Raw genomic sequence first — 19,317 nt, forward strand, 5'->3', positions numbered from 1 at the left:
ATCTGGCCATGCAGTATATATATATTTATTTATATATATATATATATATATATATATATATATATATATATATATATATATATATATAGGGAGGGGGGGCGGTACATGAATTCGTGCATGGGTGGGGTCCGGCCAGCCTGGCCAGGGGGAGGGGACAAGGACAGTTGGCCGGCCTGCCTTCTGGTCGAACTCCTGGTCGAGGGGTCAATTACATATTAGCTTTTTATTATATAGGACATACACTGAGTGGCCAGATTGTTATGTGTTCAGAAATCATAATTATCTGGCCACTCAGTGTGTATCTTTTTAAAATACCATCTAATATACTGAATCCACATTGGAATGTGTGGTAGTATTGGAACATTCTCTTATTAGAGTTGCTACCAAAAACCCATTATTTCAATAAGCGCTCAATGATGCCTACCAAGTTCAAGCCTTGTTCTGGGTGTTGAATATGTAGAAACCAATGAAATGTATTCTTTGTCATCAAAGATCTTAAAGTCACTGGAAGATGTGAGGAAGCAGTCAGAAACATAAAAGTTCAACAAAGGGCAAGAAGTGCTGAATTAGCCCTAGCTGGTTTGGCTCAGTGGATAGAGCGTCAGCCTGCAGACTGAAGGGTCCCAGGTTCAATTCCAGCAAAGGGCACATGCCCGGGTTGTGGGCTCGATCCCCAGTAAGGGGCGTGCAGGAGGCTGCCAATCAATGATTCTCTCTCATCATTGATGTTTCTATCTCTCTCTCCCTCTCCCTTCCTCTCTGAAATAAATAAAGAAATATTTTTTTAAAAATTGCTGAATTATTAGTTAGGGTAGGTCCCAGTGAGAAACCAAAGGAAGGACACAGAGGAAAAGGAGTCCAGGAAATATGCCAAGATGGCATGACCACAGAAACAGGACCAAAACCATGACAGTGAAAATGCTCACCTGTACTTGACAATTCCATTGATCAGTGGGTTCACATCCACGATTCTGTTGATATAAGCCTGAATGACATCTATGCACTTCACCTGCAAAATACAATCATTTATTTAACAGGTGTTTATTTGAAGAACTATTTATCCACTCAACAGCACTTTTTATTTAAGACGTCTTCAATGAATTATCCAGTCCATTGTGAGGTAAAAGTTGTCTACTTGGAAGCTAAAAAAGTCAACATATGCCAGTATTAGAAGGCTCTGAACAATGGGTAGAGATAAAAGACATAAGGTCTCCTTTAAGTAAATAGAAATTGGAGTCCAGAGATATTATGTATATGTACTCAACTAGTAAATATTTTTCTAGAAAATAACTTGTATAACGATAGATACCCATTTCATAGCAATACCCTGAAATTTAACATTACACATCACTTTTGCAAAATCTAGCATTTGAGGAGTGGAAACAAAACTCATTAATGCAGTTTCCAGATAAAATAAAGGATACCAAGTTAAATTTTAATTTCAGATGAATAGTGAATAATTTTTAGTATAAGTAGACCCCAAATATTTCATGGGGATAATTTTACTAGAAATCATTCATTACTTATCTGAAATTAAAATTAAACGGAGTGTCCTGCATTCTATTTTGCTAAACCTGACAACCCTAGGCTAAGGGTCTTAGTTTAGGAATATGAGGAGAGGTAAGACAAATAAAACAACTGGGGTTCTTAGGGATTAGCATTAATCTATTTCATAGAATTATAGTTTTAATGGTAATTTTAATGCTTGGGACAATAAGCATCAAGAAATTAAAAAGCAAAGTAAAACTCCCAAATAAACAGGAAAGGAAAGTAAATGCAAAGAAACTAGACCAAGCCAGAAAAAAGGAAGGAAAGGGAAGTGAGAAAGTAAGTATAATAAATTATAAACATTACATCAAATGGAAGGAATTTAGCAAATTACATCATAATAAGTGAGGGCTGAATTCCTCTATCAAAGAGCAGAGAAATAAAACTGTGGGCTTTGCCGAGACCAGTTTGGCTCAGTGGATAGAGTGTCGGCCTGAGGACTGAAGGGTCCAGGGTTCGATTCTAGTCAAGGGCATGTACCTTGGTTGTGGGCACATCCCCAGTAGGGGGTGTGCAGGAGGCAGCTGATTGGTGACTCTCTCTGATTGATGTTTCTAACTCTCTATCCCTCTCTCTTCCTCTCCGTAAAAACTCAATAAAATATATTAAAAAATATTAAAAACAAAACAAAAAAACAGCTGTGGGCTTTTTTTTTTTTTTTTTTTTTTTTTTTAAATATATATATTTTATTGATTTTGTACAGAGAAGAAGGGAGAGAGATAGTTAGAGGGAAACATCGATGAGAGAGAGTCATCGATCAGCTGCCTCCTGCACACCCCCTACTGGGGATATGCCCGCAACCAAGGTACATGCCCCCGACCGGAATCGAACCCGGGATCCTTCAGTCTCCAAGCCGACACTCTATCCATTGAGCCAAACCGGTCTCGGCTGTTTTGTTTTGTTTTAAAGCTCAACTCAGCAATACGTTGTTTACAAGACATTCATCTGGTATAAAGCAATAATGAAAGGTTAAAAATAAAAGAACGGGCAAAGATATATGAGATAAATGTAAACAAGAAAGCACATGTGATACCATTAATAACAGATAAGCAAATTTCAACACTGAAGCATGAAATATTACAATCCATTAAAATGATATAACAATAATATACTTTTTTTGTATTAAAAAGCAGGCAAATACATAGAGCACAAACTCCTAAGAATAAAAAGAGAGCTTGACCAAGTATAGTACCAGATAAGATAGCCTTTTCAAATTAAGTAGTCAAAAATAAGCTTATATCTAGGAATTTAATAATACAGCCAATATGTTCATGGACATAGAGAGAACTTTTATTCCATTAAAAAGAAACACTCTTTTTGTTCATGAATCATGAACAGAAAATGATAATGTATTTATCTAAACACAAAGAAAATCTTAAGTCACAAAAGTTAGTAAGAGTTCCTATCAATGAAATCAATCATCATAAACCAGTAATTCTAGAGAACCAAAGTAAGAAAAATATAATTTTAAGAAGGCTTAACTATTTCAAAACACACTCTTCCACATAACCAATGGGTCTAAGAGATAAACAAAATTAAAATAGAAAATTATACAGAAACTCACAAAAAGAGGGACATTTCTTACCAAAACCTACAGAACACAAGCTAAAGCTGTTGTAAATGTATTCTTCATAAAAATAATAGGACATAAGCTAGCCAATGTAAAATAATAGGAAAATAAAGTAAATTTAAAAAGTAAATAAAAAAGATAATGATAACCAGTTACCTCCTGGTACATGGGTCAACAAATGCTCAACCACTAAGCCACGCCGGCCAGGCTCTCCATTAAGTATTGATTATATCAATGTAAATAGATAATATAAGCACATATGTTTCAAAATCTAAAGGCCCTTCCCACCCGTCATCTAACATTCCCTCACAGTTCTCCCCAGAATCAACTACTCTATCAGTTTTCATGCATTTTTCTAGATAGAAACAAGAGAGAGGGAAGGGGGGAGGGAGGGAGGGAGAGCGAGAACAAAATGATTTTTCTCATACAAATGACAGTATATTATATAAATTGTTCCACACTTTGCACAGTTTATTTTTTAATTCAACAATATGTCCTAGAACTCATTCCATATCTTGGACATAAAGAGTCACTTTATTCCTTCTTATTTGTTATATAATTTTCTAATACATCTATAGAAGCCCAGCATGTAAAATCACTTGGCCCTGCCCACCTGCATGCAGCCCCGCCCAATCATGCGGGTCTTTGGTCATTACTGCATTAGGGCCACTGGGTTTTTATTTTTTATATATATATATATATATATATATATATATATATATATATATATATATATATATAAACAAATTTAATCAGGACCCTGATTTGCTTTACAAGCATTTGCTATTAAAAATAACATGAGGCCCTAGCCAGTTTGGCTCAGTGAGCGTTCGCCTGTGGACCAAAGGGTCCAGGGTTTGATTCCTGTCAAGGGCATGTACCTTGGTTGCAGGCTCCTCCCCAGCCTTGGCCCTGGCCAGGGTTCATACAGGAGGCAACCAATCAATGTGTTTCTCTCACACTGATGTTTCTCTCTGTCTTTCCTCTCCCCCTAAAATTCAAAATATCCTCAGGTGAGGATTAACAAAACAAAAAAATAAAATAACAAGAGGATATCCTCATTTACATATCATTAGGTGATTTCTGAGTGGGAATTATGTCTTTAAAATCTCAACACCATCTGGATGGTGTTGCTCAGAGTTTGAGTGTGGACCCATGCACCAGGTGGTCACTGGTTCAATTTCCAGTCAGGACACATGCCCAGGTTTCCAGTTCGATCCCCAGCAGTGTGTGCGTGTGTAGGAGGCAGCTAATCGATATTGATGTTTCCCTCTCATCCATGTTTCTCTCTCAAATCAATAAAAACACATTAAAAAAACACTTCATCACCTTTGGAATCACCAACAAAATCAGACTTCCAAGTGTACAAAGACAATGGCCCATTTATGGATGGTGGTGGCAGTGATAAATTGATATCTTTTTGTGAGGTTGTGGAAGTTGAATAGTGGTAGCCTGAATTTTGAATAATGAAACAGAGACTATTGATGAATCGAAAGGCAAGCACATATAGAGTTGACATTGACTCACTGGAAACTGACGATTTAGAGGACTGATTAGCAGGAAGTAACACAGCAACGCAATCAAACTGACCTGGCTTTATCACTTCTTAGCTGTATGGCATTGGACAAGTCACTAGAGAGGTCTAAACTTTGCTTTCTTCATCTGTGAGGTGGTGATAATTAATTATGCAATCTCAAAAGGTTGTTATGAGAATACAATTTTTAAACATCTAAGCAAAATATCTGTCTTAGCAGCATATGTGTGGGTAATGAGAATGGGTTTGATAAAACCAAATAAGTGGCAGGGACAAGAAAACAAAACAAAATTAAATATCCCCCTATAAAGACTAGCATCTATGAGTGTATTTCCCTGTTTCCTACTGAAAGATAAGACTGAAACCTATAAATACTGTTTAACTTTTATTGAGCACGTGTTAAGTGTTTCATAGCCATTATTCCATTCAAGTATCCAGACAGCTTTATGAAGGAAGTACTAGTTTATGAGCATTTTACAATTAGGGAATCTGCAGCTCAAAGGGGTTAAGTCACGTACCCAAGTCCTGATCCTTAGGGAGAAAAATAAAAGGCAAACCTTTGGACTTTAGAGACAGAAGGAAAACAGATTAGTGACTTAATGGCCTTTTCAAGCCTGCAGTATTAGTATACAGACTCAAGAAGGCAAGTGCTATCCAGATAAAAAAACTGGGGTAAGTAAAATAACAGGAAGAAACTTGAATTTTTCTGACGAAGGTCTCAAGGCAAATTGAATGTACCAGAATTTTACGATTTTCCTTCACCCAGTGTATAGAATGTACGCACGCATTTATGTACGCCAGCACCAAAAGATAACATCTCAATGCACGTAAGTACATCTGAAGAAGTACACAGAGCCTGTTAGAGCTGGCACTCTTAAAATAAATAAGCAACAGTGGCAAATCCTTCCTATTTACACTTTTCTCTTTTTCTAAAATATGTTTTTATTAATTTCAGAGAGGAAGGGAGAGGGAGAGAGAAAGGAAAACATCAATGATGAGAGAGAATCATTGATCAGCTGCCTTGTGCACGACCCCTACTGGGGATGGAGCCTGCAACCCAGGCATGTACCCTTGACCAGAATCGAACCCAGGACCCTTCAGTCCCCAGGCTGAAGCCAAACTGGCTAGGCTTTACACTTTTATCTTGATCTTAATGCCTTGCCTTTTCATATGAGAATTGAAGATAAAATACAGAAAGTTCCTAGTATACCGTATGCGCTATATAAATGATAACTAATATTATTCCATCTGGAACTCTAGATGTGACCAAAAAATGCAACTGAAACTGACCAGTCTCACATTAAAAAAAAAGGTAAAATCATCATGAATCTTTTTAAAAATATATATTTTATTGATTTTTTATAGAGAGGAAGAGAGAGGGATAGAGAGTTAAAACATCGATGAAAGAGAATCATCCATCAGCTGCCTCTTGCACACCCCCCACTGGGGATGTGCCCGCAACCAAGGTACATGCCCTTGACCAGAATCGAACTCGGGACCTTTCAGTCCGCAGGCTGATGCTCTACCCACTGAGCACACCGGTTTCAGCCATCATGAATCTTTTTAATGGCTTCTTCCTAGTCTCTAGCAGAAGGAGTGATAGGAGGCCAGCTTTCTCAAACATTAAATGGTCAAAGGGCAGTTCTCATTCTGGGTACTATTGACATTTTGGGACAGTTGATCCTTTGCTATGGCAGTGGAGTCTCTTAAGCATCGCAGTATCCATGGGCTCTACGCACTAAATGCAAAAGCACGTTCACCCAGTTGTGACAAGCCCCAAATGTCAACAGACCTTGTTATCGTCCCCCGGAGAGAACCACTGTTCTAGCAAAAGGAAGGAAATACCAAAGACAGAAAAGGCAGAAGTTGTTAATATGGACATTGACAGAGGTAGAAATTTGGCGGGATTGAGGGAGAACGAGGACAAATAAGACTATATCTTCTTCACGTCTTACCTTGAGGACATTTTTCTAGACAGCATATGTAGATAATATCTTCTCAGAGGTCAGCATAACATATCAATAATGATTACCCGATGACAGTGATAATTGTAAGACATAGTATCATGCCAGGTGGTATTTACGTAATATGACCTTAAACCCTCACAGTTCTTTTTGTAAAATATATTTTTATTGATTTCAGAGAGGAAGGGAGAGATAACATCAATGAGGAAAGGGAATCATTGATCAGCTGCCTCCTGCACGTTTGACTAAGCCCACAACCCAGGCATGTGCCCTCAACAGGAATCGAACCTGGGACCCCTTGGTCTGCAGGCAGATGTTCTATCTCCTGTGCCAAACCGGCTAGGGCCTTTAAGGTAGATTCTATAATCAAGTCTATTTTTCTTGCAGAATACCAGAGACACAGAGAGGTTATGGGATGTTTCCAAGATTGCATTTCTAAATAGTAGAAGGGCCAGGATTTCTCAAGCCAGGCAATCTGGCTCGAGTTCATCCTTCTAATCACTATCCTCCAGCTCTATGTGCCAGGTGCTCGACAGGCATTATTTGCAACTGTCATGGCAACCCTTGCCCAGGGTGACAGAGCTTTGAAGAGGCAGACCAAAATGTGAAAGCTATTGTCTTTCCACTACATCTCCCTCCCCGACAAACGGCTAGGAGAGGAAAGAGGGAAACTGCGGAACATGTCATTGACAGGTTATCAGGAGTATAAAAAGGCATTCGAAATTCTAATAAAGCAATGAGGAAAAACAAATGAGACAAGAGAGGGATAAAGACAAGAGGCGATCCGAAACGGTTTTGGCTCAGTGGATAGAGTTTGGGCCTGGGGACTGAAAGGTCCCGGGTTCGATTCCGGTCAAGGGTATGTACCTTGGTTGCGGGCATATCCCCAGTAGAGGGTATGTAGGAGGCAGCTGATTGATGATTCTCTCTCATCCATGTTTCTAACTGTCTTTCCCTCTCTCTTCCTCTCTGTAAAAAAATCAATAAGATATATTTTTTAAAAAGACAAGAGAGGAATAAAGAATGGACACTCGACTATAACCCAAGATCTCTAGGGAACTAACTATTCCTAATGGACAGAAATAGACAGTCCTGCTTGCAATTGTTTGAGCTGTTTACATGTTTGCATTAAGCATTCCCGCCAATTCTGGTGTATCTGTGCAAAGCGTTTTACCTCGGGTTTCTCGTGTGTAAATGGGTATATTACCTAGACAATTGCACCAGTGAAACAGCACATGCTTAAACAGCCCGCACGACATTTGATATGAACTTATACACTGAATATACGGTAGCCACTGGCCTTACTATCCGATAGCAGGTATACCGCAGCAGGTACCCATTTTTTTATATAAAAATCCCATGCCCCCCACTCCCCTCTCGGCCGCTGCTGGATGGCTTAGTTGGTCTGAGCATGGCCCACCTGTCCAGCACAGGATTGAGGGTTCGATCCCTCGCCCCATCCCCAATCCCACCCCTCACCCCCGTCCTGGCGTGCACGGGAGGCTACGGATGGATGTTTCTCTCACCTCTCTATTACTCTCTTTCTCTCTCATATTAATTTAAATGAATGAATAAATAAATATATCCCAGGGTGAGGATTTTATTTTATTTTAATCCCTTTAATCACCTAGGGCGGAGGCGGGGGCGGGAGCAGGATCGGGAGCTCCGGATCATTTTGTAAACCGCACCTGACTTATCCCCGCACAATTATCAGACACAAACAGGGCCAAAGGGCACGAGGACACGTGAAGCGACGCCCACATAACCCCACCGATGCCCACTGCAAATGCTCGGGGCAGAAACACTACAACTCCCAGAAGCCTCCATTCATCCCCAGCCAAAGCCTCTCCTCCGCCGCCCCGCGGGAGCAGAAAGGAAATGTGTCCCCACAAAACCCCAACTCGTTAGGACAACCACCACCGCCGCCAAACGCCCGGGGATGGAGTTGCCCCGAAAAGCCCGGTCGGCCCGGTCCCGTTGGAATCGGCGCGCGGCCCCCGCTCACCTTCCTCTGGCGGATCAGCTTGGCCAGCTGCACCCCCGAAAGCAGCAGCAATGGTTCAGTCACAGGCGGCGTGGTCATGGAGCCGAACTTGGGGCTGCCAAAGGCTCGAGCGACTTGGCCTATTAGGCCAATGAGGAAGCCCATCGCCTGCAGGAGCAGCAGCTGGAGCCTGGCGGAGAACAGAGACGCCATGACGGCCGGGATCCCGCCGGGTCCTAGTGCTGGACGGTCCGTGCACCCTCCGCTGGAGGAGCCGGAGAGACTAAGCAAGGGAAGTGTTTAGGAATCCTTTCATTTGTGAGTCCGAGATCTACCCACAATTCCACAGGAGCCGATTTGTCATCACCTGCTGGGTTCTGAGCCAGGGATGGGGGCGGAGTAAAATCTTCCCCAGCAACTGGCTGAGTGTAACGCAATCCATTGTTAGTGCCCCTGGAGCCCAACCCAGAGAAGTGAGATAAAAGATCGAATGCTCGCTGCTTTTGGAGTTGCCAGTTCGGCCATGAGCTAACCTTGGCCAGTTTACGCTACGTTTTCGATTCTCGGCTCTAATGAAAACTAGGAGTAATTATTCTTGCATCAAAGAGTTATGGTAGCCCTGACCAGTTTGGCTCAGTGGGTAGAGTGCTGGCCTACGGACTGAAGAGTCCCAGGTTCGATTCCGGTCAAGGGCATGTATAATACCTTGGTTGCGGGCACATCCCCAGTAGGGGGTGTGCAAGAGGCAGCTGATCCATGATTCGCTCTCATCGATGTTTCTAATTCTCTGTCCCTCTCCCTTCCTCTCTGTAAAAAAAAAAAAAAAATCAATAAAATATATTTTAAAAAAAAGTTTGGGTAAACACTAGGTAATTCAATGGCACAAATCATAGCACATAGTATAAATGATAGGTGTTAATCATTAATTTCATTTTACCTGTGGGGAAAAAAAGTATAAGTATGCCTTTGCATGTAAATATTTAGTTTGTTCAACCAAATAACAAGCACCTCAGGAACATTTTATCTATATCTATAGTATTTAATCCGTGTGAAGTCATAAACAGGTAGTACTGGTAAATAAATAAAAATCTAGCCCACATCTCTCTCCAGATACTTGAATTCAGTGCCTGTTTGACATGTCTGCGTGAATGTCTCACAGATTCAGCCATTTTTCAACGTGTCCAAAACTCCTCATCTTCCCAAACCTGTTACTCCTGCAAATTCATAAGTGGCATTTTCATCTACCCAGTCAGCCGTGCCCAAAATCCGGGAATCACCTTAGATCCTTCCTTTTCTCTCATCCTCATGAGTTTTCACCAAGTCCAGTTAATAATTACCCCTCCTCACTCAGCCCTAGCTCAGATCTCACTAATGTTTCCATGGACTTCTACAGATAACCAACTGATCACCCTGCCTTCATTTAGAGTGTTCTTCCCGATATACAAATCCAATCATATTACTCCCCTGTCAATGGCTTTTTGGTGATCACCCACTTTCTTCAGGTTCAAGCCCCATCTACTTCATCTATGATAGATCCTCCCATCCCCCAATTGATCGAATGGAGTATGATATAAACTGCACCTGCAGCCTGAACATTCCGGAACACCTAACCAGGCACCTTATATGGACTGTACATTGAACCACCAATCAGCATCTGCCAAATACCCTAAGCTCCCCCCCATTCCTAAGCACCTAAGTCCCTAATCATGTGCCCTATATGAAACCACCAATCAGCACGTGCCGAGTACCCTAAGCCCCATCCCTTCCCTTCCTCCCCTCAAAAGGCACCTTCACTCCTGCCATGTGCTCTTCCTTTGGGAGGCAGCCCGGCAGGTTCTGCTCCTCTAATAAAGCCTGTGTCCTGTTCTCCAGCCCTCTGCCTCATCTTTCAATCTGGTATTCAAATATCTAATGACTGGTGTCTGGAAACCTCTGTTCTCCATCCCTAGCCTATTCTTTTCCTCAGGTGCTATGCTCCTGCCAAACTAAACTACCTAAAGTGTTTATCTCCCCTCCATATCTTTGCATATGCTTGCCCCACCTATATCCTCTCCATCTGACTCAGAACAAGTACCGCCTCCTCCAAGAAGTCCTCCCTTGAATACCAAACTAGGTTTCCTGCCACTCTTCTGTGACACCACACTCTACAGATTAACAATTTCAAAAACACTTATAACACGATTTCCATGTGGGATTTTTCTGTCTACTCCTCACCTAGATGTGAACAGTCACTCTAATTCATCTTTGAATTATCAGAGCTCAACATAGGGCTTGTCATGTGGTTGGTATAAGTTTGGAGGTTGAAGATAGGAATATATGAAAGAATGAATGCTGAAGATAGGCCTCGAGCTTGGCATTTAAGGCCTTGCGTAGGTGAAATGTAAAGGTCATCCAGGAACTATTTTTTCATTTGAATAAGTTAGATCCTGAAAGATGTCGTCACTGCAATTCTAGCCTAGTTGGGAGCGCCCAGTGGAATGCAGGTTAATCTTGATAGGCACCTCTGACAGGTCCACTGAACACAGTTGACAGTAGATTGTCAGAATCTAGGCTCCATTACAGGTTTGAGAAAAATCTATAGCTGAGTGAATCTTCTTTTCCAGGGAGAGTGTTTGTCAAAGGGAAAGTCTTCCCTTTGCCTAACTTTTGACACTTTATCTAGATTGTAAATGACCTTTTTAACATATATATATATATATATATATATATATATATATATATATATATATAATTGATTTTTACAGAGAGGTAAGGAGAGGGAGAGAGAGTTAGAAACATAGATGAGAAAGAAATATTCATCAGCTGCCTCCTGCACACCCCCTACTGGGGATGTGCCCGCAACCAAGGTACATGCCCTTGACCTGAATCAAACCTGGGACCCTTCAGTCTGTAGGTCGACTCTCTACCCACTGAGCCAAACCAGTTAGGGCTGTAAATGACCTTTATCTGAGTCTATGGTGCAATAGATCTGGATCCAAATCCTATAATCCATATCCTAAATCATGCACACAATCCTGTATAAATAATATACTGCCTTTGTGTTTACCATCTGTAAAATAAGAATAACAGCTATCTCTACCGGTTGGCGTGCCTCAATGGTTAAGCAGCCGCCTCTGAATTGAACCGTAACCTCCTGAACCAGCCAGGAGGTCACGGTTCAATTCCTCATAAGGGCACATGCCTGGGTTGTGGGCTCGACCCCCAGTGTGGGGCATGCAGTAGGCAGCTGATCAGTAATTCTCTTTCATCATGGATATTTCTTTCTCTCCCTCTCCCTTCTTCTTTGAAATAGAAAAGATGTATATATATTTTTAAAAGAATAACAGCTATCTCATGGTTTTATGAAAAGTAAGTCAAATATGTATATAAAGATTCTATAATGCCTTCCCAATGCATCATAGCTCTTTGTTTCTTTTTTATTGAATTTATTGGGGTGGCATTGATTAATAAAGTTATACAGGTTTCAGGTGTACAGTTCTATAATACATCATCTGTATATTGTGTTGTGTGTTCACCACCCCAAGTTTAGTCTTCTTCCATCACCCTTTATCCCTCTTTACCCTCTGTACTTCCTCCATCCCCTTTCTCTCCTAATCACCATACTGTTGTCTGTGTCCATTAATTTTTTTTCTTAATCTTTCACCTTTTTCACCCAGCCCTACAATGCTCCTCCCCTCTGACAGTTGTCAGTCTATTCAGTCTATTCTCTCTATCTATGAATCTGTTTCCATTCTGTTTGTTAGTTTAGTTTGTTCACTAGATTCCACATATGGTAAAATCATATGGTACTTGTCTTTCTCTGACTGGCTTATTCACTTAGCATAATGCTCTCCAGTTCCATCCACGCTGTCAAACAGTGTAAGATCTCCTTCTGTTTTCATGGCCCATACTGTAAATACACCACACCATTTTTATCCCCTTCTACTGATGGGCACTTGGGCTGCTTCCAAATCTTGGCTATTATAAATAACACTGCAATGAACATAGGAGTGCATGTCGACTTTCGAATTATTGTTTTGGGTTTCTTCAGATGTATTCTCAGAAGTGGAATCACTGGATCATCAGGGAGTTTCATCTTTAATTTTTTTAATCAACTCCAAACTGTTTTACAAAGTAGCTGTACTAGTTTGCTTTCCCAGCTCTTTATACCTATTTGTACTAGGCAAAGAAACACAGTCTAAGTTTAAGAGATGAGAGAAATTACATTTTGTTCCAAAGAGGAAATAACATTGGTGTGTTTGTGAAGGCGGTGTAATCTTCCTATTAATGTCAGGGAGGATTTCTGTAACTCCACAATCCACTTAGTAATCTATGGTGGGGGCTCAGGAGTTCTCCTTGATTCCTTCCTAAATTTCAGTTTCCACTCTAGAGCTTGCATATTAGCATGTCTGTAGTGTGTTCTCTACTCTTCATTTATACTGCTATGACCTGAATTATGTGATAGTTTCTTAAATAGTGCTATGATGTCTTCACTCTGACCCTTTTCAAAACCAGTCACTACACTTAAATGTTATTTTATTTTCTGATGAAGTAACTTAGATGTTATTATAAAGTGAGTAGTATTATTTTTATAATTTTACTAGAGGCCCAATGCACAAAATTCGTGTAAGAGTAGGCCTTGCTTCCCCTGGCTGCCAGCTGGCTTCCCTCGCAGCTCTGGCTTCATCTGGAAGGTTATCAGGAAGGATGTCCGGTCTAATTAGCATATTACGCTTTTATTATTATAGATATGTGAAGAATTGATTTTCAGTGTTTTTCAAATTTATATTTATTGTATTTAGAATAATGATGAACACCTTTTTCATATGATTATGGGTTATTTGCATATCTTCTATTGTTAATTTCCAGCCTGTTTATATCCCTTGCAAATTTTTCTATTGAGTTATCTTTTAAAAAACTTATTTGTAATAGTTCTTAATTTAGTGAGGGTATTAATCATGTATATACCTTATTTGTGTATAGTATTTTTCTCAGTGATTTTTTTTTCCTTAGTGAGTTTTTAAAAAATATATGTTTATTGATTTTAGAGAGGAAGGGAGAGGGAGAGAGAGAAAGAAACATCAATGATGAGAGAGAATCATTGATCGGCTGCCTCCTGCACATTCCCTACTGGGGACTGAGCCCGCAACCCAGGCATGCACTGACCTCCTGGTTTATAGGTCAACACTCAACCACTGAGTCATACCTACTGAGCCAGTGAGTTGTTTTTCATTTAATGTTATTGAAAGTTACGTTAAAACATAAAGATAATTTAAATACTTATATAAACAAGTCTGTTAAACTTTCCCATTGTGATTACATTCACCAATATTATCCTTAGTATCCTTTCTCAATAGTCTATCAATTCACAATTCACCTATGCTACCCCTCTTTTTTGAAATTTTTTTTTGCAGAAAGTTTTTTCTTCTTCTACTCTTCAGATAAATCCTAGCATGTGATTACTAGCTTTACTAGTTTTACTTCCTGCCAGTTCCACACACACACACACACACACACACACACACACACAACCTGTGCTCCAATTATACCAAACTACTTGTAATTCCCTACAACAGTGGTCTGCAAACTGCAACTGCTATCCTATATAATAAAAGGCTAATATACAAATTGTCCTGTTGGGAGTTCAACCAGGATATCAGGAGTTTGATTGCTCACTCTGATGTGGGCTGACCACTAGGGCGTGGCACAGAACATGGTGGGTGACCACTGATGGCAGGCCGCTGAGGGTGTGAGGGAAGGAGGAGGCGGGGAGGCAGGTGTGAGGGAAGGAGGAGGTGGGGAGGCAGGTGTGAGGGAAGGAGGAGGCGGGGAGGCAGGGAGCAGGAAACATGCTGGCCTGGGGACTCTACCTGTGCATGAATTTCATGCACCAGGCCTCTAGTTAAAAATAACTGGCATAAAAATAATAAACAAGCACACTCCCTAATATATTTGTACATAGTTTTGTATAGACTACATTGAATTTTGCTAATGCGTATATGAAGAATGCATCCTTCTGACAAATATAAAATGTACATCACAGAATACAAAAAAAGAAATTGAGGTAGAGGATTTTTTTTAAGTCTTAGTATTTCCACACTATCCAATGTATTATCCTGTGCACTCCTGGAGGTATTTCTCACACTGCCCCTGCCCCTACCATGAAGATCCTGACCTAAATTACATATGCCCTGTAACAGTCCATTAGCTGGTGTCTACTTTCAGCCCCCCTTTTCTTGCACCTCTGAATAGTTGTTTAAATATACAACTGTTTAAACTTTAAGACTCAACTAAGACACCATACCTTTCAGGAAGCTATTTCTACCCACCACCATCTCCAGTCTGATTTGATCTGACTCTTACTTTGCATTTCCACAACACACCATATGTTGCTTGTCACAGCACTCAGTGCACTGTGCTGTAAGGAAATATCCTTCCTCCCCAAAGAGTGTAAATTTCCTAGGGTAAGGACCCTTTTTGAAAAGTTTTTAAAAAATCAATAAATATTTTTTATATAGCTTCAATTCATTTAAATACATTTTATACATTTTTATATTTTAAAAATCTTAAGTCATCTCTCTATCATCAGAGCCTGAAACAGGGTAGGCACTCAAAGAATGTTGATTCAATTATTTAATGAGTAAATGGAACTATTATAATTTTGTTTGAGAACTAACAGAGTGCCCTCTCAACACTCAAACAAAATATTCAACCCACTACCACCCACATAAGCACAACCAGAGTGCATTTGAAAATACACTAGTAAGTGGCCAGATTATTATGATCTCTGAACACATTAATAATTTGAACACTCAGTGTATATCCTATATAATAAAAGGCTAATATGAAAATTGTCCCCTGGACGAGGAGTTCGACCAGCAGGCAGGCCGGCCAACCACCCATGTCCCCCCTCCCCCTGGCCAGGCTGGCTGGACCCCACTCATGCACAAATTCATGCACCAGGCCTCTAATTCTCACACACACACACACACACACACACACACACACACACACACTGAGTGGCCAGGTTATTATACGTGTTTATACTCATTTCAGTAAGCATATATTTATGATAAAAATATTAAGCCTTTACGCATGGATGCACATGCACACAATCACAGCTATGAAAACACAATTATTCCTGCTACCCTTTCACAAATACTAATCTAAAAACAAACATACCTCAGCAACCACAAACACCAAGTTAGGGGAGTCAAAGGTTGTGTGGCTTGATAAATTGAACCAAAATAGGTAAATTAATAAGAAATGATAGGATTTTGAATGCACATAACCCTACACCAAGAAAAATTGTTTTTTAAAAAAATATATACTTTATTGATTTTATACAGAGAGGAAGGAAGAGAGATAGAGAGTTAGAAACATCAATAAGAGAGAGTCATCGATCAGCTGCCTCTTGCACACCCCCTACTGGGGATATGCCTGCAACCAAGGTGCATGCTCTTGACCAGAATTTAACCCGGGACCCTTCAGTCCCCAAGCCAACGCTCTATCCATTGAGCCAAACCAGTTTCGGCGAAAAATTGTTTTTTAAAATATATTTTGTATTTTAAATTTATTTAAATACATTTTTATATGTTCCTATTTTTAAAAATATATTTTATTGATTTTTTTTTACAGAGAGGAAGAGAGAGGGAAAGAGAGTTAGAAACATCCATGAGAGAGAATCATTGACCAGCTGCCTCTTGCACACCCCCCACTGGGGATGTGCCCGCAGTCAAGTTACATGCTCTTGACTGGAATCGAACCTGGGACCCTTCAGTCCGCAGGCCGGCGCTCTATCCACTGAGCCAAACTGGTTTCAGCATATATATTTTCATATTTCTAATTAAACTTTATCCTATATAATAAAATGCAAATCGACTGAATGGCAGAACAATCGGTCACTATGACATGCACTGAGCACCAGGGGGCAGACTCTCAATGCAGGAGCTGCAACCTGGTGGTCAGTGCACTCCCACAAGGAGAGTGCCACTCAGGCAGAAGTTCTGAGCTGGGCTCAGGGCTGGTGAGTGCAGCAGCAGTGGCAGGAGCCTCTCCGGAGCCTCTGCAGCAGTGCTAAGGATGTCCGACTGCCACCAGTCAAGACATCCCCCAAGGGCTCTCAGACTGTAAGAGGGCAGAGGCTGGGCTGAGGGACACCCCTACACACACAAGTGCATGAATTTTGTGTACTGGGTCTCTAGTATATAAATAAAAGAAGCCTTTACTGCACATGGAGAGTCGATGACAATGCAACATGGTTCCAAGGGCTGCTTACTGGATCAACTGTTGAAATTTTAGATTTCTTGAAACAAAATCTGTCTCACAGTTTACCTCAACTAACACCATCATGTTTCCTTCCTACAGCAGCCAAATCAGGCCTTCTTTAGTCTACCTCCTCTGCAGCCTGGCAGCTTTGCTCTAGCCCTCCTTCTGGGCTTGCTCAGGCAGCCAGCTCTCTGCCCTGCACTGCTGCCAAGATCCGCGTGATGCCTGGTCCCACACCCAGTTCAATCACTTTCTTGTCTTAAAATCCACATTTTTTATTTTTGAAATAATTGCAAAGGCTCAGAGCCTGTGGATGCCTGAACCAGATGACAACCCCGATTAGGCCCACAAGGCTAAGGAAAGATGTTGGGTGCTGGCTCTGACCTTGCCAACCCAGGTACAGACTTTGGTGTGGAGGCGCCCTTGTTATTTTGAGATAATTTTAGATTCACATGCAGTTTTAAGAATATTTCCAGTAGGACATGATCTCACTCATCTAGGGGAAATGGTGAACAACATATACTGATGAACAGGAACAGACCCAGAGATAAGGAGCCATGGGTCAGACTGTTGGACCTCAAAGGGAGGTTGGGTATAAAAGGGAGAGATCAACCAAAGGACTTATGTGCACACATATGAGCCTAACCAGTGGTCAAGACAATAGGGAGCTGGGGGCATGAGTGGGGGGGGGTAGGGGATTGGAATGGGGGGTTGAGGACAAATATGTGATGCTTTAATCAATAAAGAAATTAAAAAAAGAAATAATATAGAGAAATTCCAAATTCCATTTTCCCAATTTTCCCCAATGATAACAGATTCCAAATTATAGTTAGTTGTCACAATGAGGGCATTGGTATTGATACAGAACATTTCTACCATCACAAGGATCTCTCATGTTGTTCTTTTTACTAATATAGCTTCACCTACTTTCATGTTGCCCAATCCCCTTCTTAACCCATGACTACCATTAATCTGTTCTCCATTTCCATAATTTTATTTCATATACATATATATATAGAAGGCTAAGTGACTGATCATCCATCTGTCCAACCATCCGACCGACTGATCGGCCGGTTCATATGACGTGCACTGGCAATTTAAAAATAAAGGTTGATTCGCACATGTGTGATACATATGAAGCTCTTGCTGGTGCCAATCACAAGCATGTGCTTTGATCTGTCATTGTCATTCATGAATTTGGTTGTTTTTGTTGACATTCTGAAGCTGAAAGAAAGAGTTGTTGTTGACAGAATATGTCTGAAGACCAACTATTGGCATAACGTACCTCTGACACTTTTATTATAGAGAAAAGGCGAATAGCGATATTAAAATATTTATTCTAATTAATTTCCTTTCAATGTGCATGAATCTGTGCACCAGGCCACTAGTATTATATAAAATTAGAGGCCCGATGCACTGAATTTTTGCAAGAGAAGACCTTCCTTCCCCCAGCTGCTGGCACTGGCTTCCCTTTGGCACCTAGGACCCAGGCTTCCCTCCTTCCCTTGCAATACCATCTTTGACTGGAAGGTCAAAGGGAAGGATGTCTGGTCTAATTAGCATATCATGCTTTTATTATTATAGATAACTCACACATTATTGTAACTAATTGAGACTGACTACTTTCACTTAGCATAATTCACCATAGATTCATACAGGTTATTTAGTATATCAATAATTTATTCTTTTCATTGTTGAGTAGCATTCCATGATACAGATGTGCCAGTTTGTTTAATCATTTTCCTATTGAAGGGTATCTGGGTTGTATACAATTTGGGGCTTTTATAAATAAAGCTGCTGTAAACATTCATGTAAAGATTTTTGTGTGAACCTAAGTCTTAATTTTTCTGTGATAATTGCCCATGCGTACAATTATTAGGTCATGTAGCAAATACCTTTTGCTTAATTTTCGATGAAACTTACAACTGTTTTTTAGAGTGTCCGTACAATTTGATATTTCTCATCAGTGATGTGTAAGTGCTCCAGTTTTTTACATCTTCATCAGCAATTGTCATTGCCACTATTTTTTTTATTTTAAGCATTCTTTTTAAAATTAATTTATTTATTGATTAAGGTATCACATTAAGCATTCTTATCAGTATATAGTGATATCTCATTGTGGTTTAAATTTGCTTTTTCCTAATGACTAATGATGTTTCTTGTGTTCACAGGCCATCTATATATTCTTTTCAGTGAAAATTCTCTTCATTTCTTTTGCCTCTTTTCTAGTTGGAGTTTCTTAACTGTTGAGTTTTGAGATTTCTATATACTAATATAATCCAAACACTAGTCCTTTGTCAGACATGTGATATTTGTAGTCTGGCTTTTCATCCTATTTACCAATTCTTTCATAGAACGAAAGTTTTTCAATGTTGGTTTGATTCAATTTATCAATTTTTCCCTTTAAGAAGCATGTTTTTGGGGTCAATTCCAAGAACTATTCATCAAACTTTAGAGCTTTAAGATTTTC

General features: G+C 40.2%; 1 protein-coding gene across 2 annotated transcripts in view; it reads right to left on the reverse strand.

The window, feature by feature from the left end:
* The window catches only part of FAAH2 (fatty acid amide hydrolase 2), a 47,833-nt gene extending 38,894 nt beyond the window's left edge, over window positions 1-8,939 (reverse strand). The window contains exons 1-2 of one of the 2 annotated variants that reach the window (XM_036415789.2): window positions 8,622-8,939; window positions 927-1,009 (exon numbers count right to left, since the gene is read on the reverse strand). In XM_036415789.2, the coding sequence (XP_036271682.1) occupies window positions 927-1,009; window positions 8,622-8,813 (275 nt within the window). In that variant the 5' untranslated portion in view covers window positions 8,814-8,939. Of the gene's footprint in view, window positions 1-926; window positions 1,010-4,447; window positions 4,517-8,621 lie in introns of those variants that run through there. The other variant, XM_036415790.2, reaches the window with a different exon arrangement.
* Between the last annotated feature and the right edge of the window lie 10,378 nt (window positions 8,940-19,317).

This window comes from Pipistrellus kuhlii, unplaced genomic scaffold (genome assembly GCF_014108245.1).
Source record: "Pipistrellus kuhlii isolate mPipKuh1 unplaced genomic scaffold, mPipKuh1.p scaffold_m20_p_51, whole genome shotgun sequence".
Taxonomy (NCBI): Eukaryota; Metazoa; Chordata; class Mammalia; order Chiroptera; family Vespertilionidae; genus Pipistrellus; species Pipistrellus kuhlii.